Source organism: Poecilia reticulata, linkage group LG11 (genome assembly GCF_000633615.1).
Source record: "Poecilia reticulata strain Guanapo linkage group LG11, Guppy_female_1.0+MT, whole genome shotgun sequence".
NCBI classification, from domain to species: Eukaryota; Metazoa; Chordata; class Actinopteri; order Cyprinodontiformes; family Poeciliidae; genus Poecilia; species Poecilia reticulata.
The window spans coordinates 17,566,670-17,572,186 of NC_024341.1; the positions used below are offsets into that span (position 1 = coordinate 17,566,670).

Genomic DNA, 5,517 nt, shown 5'->3' on the forward strand with positions numbered 1-5,517 from the left:
AAACAAATTGTGAAAATCAAACTTAATTGAGTTTTACAAATCAGGAAAAGGTTTCACAAATCCCAAACAAGGTTATAAATATTTAAGAGCAGAATAATCCTGTCCAGGTTTGAAGAGTCTAGGTGTTGTAGTTTTTAAACTACAGTCGATTAAAGATACGGAAGATGGTGAAAAATTAGGTGGAATCGCCCTTTAGCCATTGAAAGCTAGAATTGAAAACTAACTTCAGCTTCGTCTATTAACGAGCCATTTTCWCAGTGTAATTGTGATGTCTGCATTCATTTGCCTGTTAATAATTTGTTATACGGGAAGKGATCAGTTGCTAAAATTATCCTGATAAAGAAAGTTTCAGATATTTATACTTTAACCATCCAATCGCTGGTGTTTCCTACCTATCCGGTGTAAGATTATCCGGGGAGTCCGGGAGAAATCCAGCAGTCTGCGCTGATCATCCATCTCTTCCTCCGACTTGACGATGATTCCTTTAAACTCTGTGAAAGTTGCTTCAGCAGGATTAACTACTCGTTGATAAACTTGTTTAGAGAAACACTCGAATATTCAACAAAACAGACCGTCCGCCATCTTCTTTTTTCCCGCTTCCTCATCCTTCTTCTTCTTTTTTGGGGTTTTATGACTATCGGCATTCATATTGTTGCATTACCGCCACCTTGTGGTTTATACGAGCATCACATCTAAATATTTCTCATACTGTGCGAGTTGCGGACAGTGAAACACACCGGGGAGGGAGATTGGTGACTGGGGATGATTCTGGCAGCAGCAGATAGATCATTTATGGGGTTTTTACAGGCTGGTGGCTCAGCCATCAGGGCTACTGGCCCGGTGGCTGTTCTGTTCCTGGGTGGGTCTGAGGTAGACTTGGGTTCTTGGGATCTTGGGAGGGTATTGTCTGGGATCCTGGCTGAGCCTGAACGTTTGGGTTCTGAGGCTTTGGGTGCATGCATTGCATTAGTGGGCCATAGAGCCTCTTAAGCTTATTGCCATTTACCTGCTATTTCATGCCGACTAGCTGATTGCTGGTGCTGCTCTGACAGAAAACTCATTAAGAGGTCCGACCTTTAGAGGAGCTGTCAGAACCGACTGGTATGGAGAGTGGATCAGAATGTCACTCTAGGATTAAATCGTGTTAAATAGTTGTTAGTTATTTTCAGATCACAAAATAATATCCAAATCAATTTTACTTTTACAGTTATTTCTAAGTAAAATCAACTATATTTAACTTCAATTCTATTTAATTTTTGAGGTTTCTTTTTTATTATTTTATACATGCAAAAGTTAAAAGACTTACACAATTTACAAAGGTATGCCAATGCTATATAGAGAGAATAGCAAAGACAGGACAGAGACATGGGATCACAGAAACATAACTGCTATAAAATATAATAATAAATAAAAAGTCGCTCCAGGAARTCAACCCCCGTAAGGCTGCAGGCCCGGACAACATCCCAGGGTGAGTACTGAGGGACTGTGCACTCCAGCTGCTTGAGGTGTTGGCAGACATCTTCAGCACCTCACTGTCATGGTCACCTGGGCCCACCTGCTTAAAGACCGCCACTATTGTCCCCGTCTCCCAAGTGCTCCACAGTGACGAGCCTGAATGACTACAAGCCTATACCCTTAACATTGGTAGTCATAAATCACATCAAGGACTCCATTGACGTCGCTCTGGACCCCCATCAGTACGCCTACAGGAAGAAGCTCCACTGCTGACGCCATTTCATCAGAGATCCATGCAGCCCTCACCCACCTGGAGAGCAGAAACTCCTACATTCGTCTGCTGTTCCTGGTTTTCTCCTCAGCCTTCAACACCATCATCCCACAGACCCTGGCGCAGAAACTCTCCTCTCCAGGACTGCGTTCCACACTGGGGAACTGGATTCTGTACTTCCTGACCAACAGACCTCCGACTGTCAGGATCCACAACACCGTCTCCTCCTCCATCACCCTCAGCACTGACTCGCCGCAGGGCTGCGTGCTGAGCTCCCTCCTCTTCACTCTGCTGACATTTTACTGCTCAGCAAGACAGCCCAGCTGTCATATAGTAAAGTTTGCCGACGACAGAGCAGTAGTGGGATGCATCATGAACAGTGATGAGTCCAAATACAGAGAGCAGGTGGAAAACCTGGTGCAAAGAAAATAACCTCTGCATCGACGTGAAGGAGACCAAGGAGACGGTGGTGGATTTCAGAAGGGACAAGAATCGTCTTCAGCTCCTGTACATCAGAGGGGCAGCTGTGGAGGTGGTTTCCAGCTACAGGTACCTGGATGTGCACATATCCAGTGACCTCACCTGGAGTACCAACACCTCCTGTCTGGTCAGGAAGGTCCACCAGCATCTCTACGTCCTCAGGAAGCTGCAGAGACCTGGACTTGGGAGCTCAGTCCTGAGGAGCTTCTATCGCTGTGTGGTGGAGGCCGTTCTCTGCACCTGCATCACCATGTGGCACAGCAGCTGCACTGCTGCTGAGAGGACGGTTGTGCAGAGGGTGGTCAAGGCTGCACAAAGGACTGTGGGGTGCAGCCTTTACTGTAGATTTCTTGATCTGGGACCTGAGTACAAATTTTGTACCACAAACTATCAAGGTGGTATGACAATAAAAATTCTTGAATCCTTGAACAATTTGAGCATTGAGTAATACACTTAGCATGCTACAGATAAATTGTATTTAATTTGGTTAATAATTATTGCACCATCAATAAATAACTTGAAAGCAATGTTCTTAGTTGCCAGAGGAACACAATAACGTCTTCATCACCTCGTAGGTTAAAACTGATGAAAAATGAGGATGGATGCTGTCTATTAAAATATTCCTCGCCATCTTCCATGTTCAGTTTTCTTTACACCACTATTTACCTGCTACTTTACCTGCCATTGAAAGTATTCTTAAACGTTTGTTGATCTGCAGCTCATGTGACCAAACCAGCCGAGGAGAAGAAAAGTTAAAACACTCAACATTGTCTTGTACACAACCTCTAGTTGGGTGACCCCAAGATCAGTGTTTTTCAACCACTGTGCCGCGAGTGATCGTCAGGTGTGCCGTGGAAATTATCCAGTTTCACCTACGGTACTGTATTTTTCGGACTATAAGCCGCTACTTTTTTCCTAAGCTTTGAGCCATGCTGCTTATAGCCCGGTGCGGCTTTTCTGTGGATTTTTCTTCAACCACCAGGGGGCTCTTTAGCAGGAAGGGAATCATTAGAAGTCAAAATTGTAAATCAAAGAAGTATGTACTAATTTTCATTTAGAACAAGCACATGCTACCAGCAGGTACAACAGAGAAATGTTTTCAAACTCATATGATGCAGCTTGTAAGTTGAGGGCTGTCAATTTGGCAGTACAGGAGGGAAATAATGCCGCTGCACGTCAGTTCGGCATGAACGAAACCATGGTTCGGCTTTGGAGTGCTGCGTCCCTAATATATCCAGCAGTTATTAGGATGCAGCCCTATGCTGGGTCCTTATGGAAAACCGAGAGCAGCAGAGATACCAGCGGCTTATAGTATTGTGCGCTCTGTAGTATGGTAATTGGTCTTAAAAGATTTTTTCAAAATGAGTTAATTATCTGCAAATAATTCCATCTTCGAGCGTCTCTGCTGTAGTAGTGACTAGCGCCGTAATCATGTCATTTTCTCACCACTAGATGGCAGTAGGTACAGAGCATTTTACAATAAAACAAGAGAATTAGTGATGCATAAATATTACAGGTAGCAGTGAGAGCATTGAATCTAGCAAGACTCTGACGACAGTGATGGAAAAAAGACGAAGCTCAGCAGTAGTTAGAAAGAACATGGGTCCATTTCCCACAACATGTCTGTGTGAAGTGAGCTTCTCCAGCCTGGCTACTATAAAAACTAAAAACACAGAGAGAGACTGAGAGAGTATCTTTATTTACATTTTTGGTTGGTGGTGTGCCTCATGATTTTTTTAATTAAAACAATGCACCTTCGCTCAAAAAATTTTGAAAAACACAGCCCAAGATCACTGGGTTTTCTTAAAGGATAGAGTCTCTGAGAACAGTTTTTAAAACATAGCCAGTGTTTTCAGTGTTTTGAGCTGACTGTCCAGGAATGACCAGAGGTATTTAAAATTTGCCAGTTTCAACAGGTTGACCATCAAGTGAAACTGGAATTACTTTGTCATTCAATTCGCTCTACATCCTTAAGAAAATGAAAAGGTATGGTGTTTGTGAGGGAATTTATATTTTATAGTACCAATAATGCCAGAATTAATAATAAATAATAAAGACTTAATGGTATTCTGATTTAGTAATGTAATTATATTAGTTGTGTTACCACCCCCAAGCCACTAGAGGCAACATTTTCCGCATTCTCAAACCCAAAGCTTGACAGGCATGGGGCAAGGTGAGAATTAATCTGTTAAACTCACTGAAGATGAATACATAAACTAAAAGCTGGATCACAGACATTTTTACAAGCATATTTGTGAACCTGGCTCTTTATTATTAAATTGGGTATAATTTAAGATCTTTGTATAAGTTTTCTTCAGGTTAACTTAGAAAGTGAGCTATTATTGTTGCAGGTTAATTTTCTAAACTACAAAAAAAGTAACTGTTAGGGATGCTCAAAAATGAAAAATTGGAATGATATTGATATCCGATAGTAACATTGATGTTATGGAAGATTTATCAATATTTAATTTTATTTTATTTTTTTCCTATTAATCGATTAATTGTAAGAATAACTGATAGATTACTCGACTACTAAAATATTCGTTTACAACAATCCTAATGGAAAAACGTTCTATGGCTTTTCACCTGTATGAATCATCATGTGCTGAGTTAAACTAAAATTGTGACGAAAACTTTTTCCACAGTTCACACATAACGGCTTTTCACCAGTGTGAATCATTATGTGGCTAGTGTTGGGAATGGAAATCCTGATCGATGAATCATAATTTGTATTGACACACGGAGCATAAAATCAGCCAAGAAAAGCATTCAGACTTTACTTATTTTATTCACTTTCAGCGCTGAAAGGAGACGCTTTTACCATTACATCCGAGAAGAGTTTCTAAAAAAGTCTGTGTAGTGTCTGAGGAGAAAGAGGAGGGTAGCTGATTATATGGACTGAAGACACTCCCTGAAATCACACCATGTCTCTGTGGCCTGGGAAAACGTTTCTTTTTCGTGAGAAATGGACCTTGGTGTCTAACAGAATCAAACATGTAACTTTTTACTATGGGCCTTTGTCTACCAGCGTGTGACTCTTTCTCGACTTTGGTTAAAGCGTCTCAACACTAGCTAAATACTGTTTGACTAAAAAAATTTCTACAGGTCACACATGAAAATTACTTTTCACCAGTGTGAATAATCATGTGACGAGTTAAATTCTGTTTATGTATAAAACGTTTTCCACAGTTCCCACATGAAAACGGTTTTTCACCAGTGTGAATCATCATGTGCCGAGTTAAATCCCGTTTTTCACAAAAACTTTTTCCACAGGTCACACATGAAAACGGCTTTTCACCAGAGTGAATAAT

General features: G+C 41.2%; 1 protein-coding gene and 1 long non-coding RNA gene across 2 annotated transcripts in view; both read right to left on the reverse strand.

The window, feature by feature from the left end:
* Window positions 1-590, reverse strand: part of LOC103472628 (uncharacterized) — a 4,371-nt gene extending 3,781 nt beyond the window's left edge. Inside the window, exon 1 of the long non-coding RNA XR_534905.1 lies at window positions 393-590. This is a non-coding gene — a long non-coding RNA (uncharacterized LOC103472628). The remainder of the gene's footprint in view (window positions 1-392) is intronic.
* LOC108166692 (gastrula zinc finger protein XlCGF8.2DB-like) overlaps window positions 1-5,517 on the reverse strand; it is a 12,589-nt gene that overhangs the window by 6,487 nt on the left and 585 nt on the right. The window contains exons 2-3 of the mRNA XM_017307354.1: window positions 5,330-5,507; window positions 1,787-2,014 (exon numbers count right to left, since the gene is read on the reverse strand). Of these exons, the coding sequence (XP_017162843.1) occupies window positions 1,787-2,014; window positions 5,330-5,507 (406 nt within the window). The remainder of the gene's footprint in view (window positions 1-1,786; window positions 2,015-5,329; window positions 5,508-5,517) is intronic.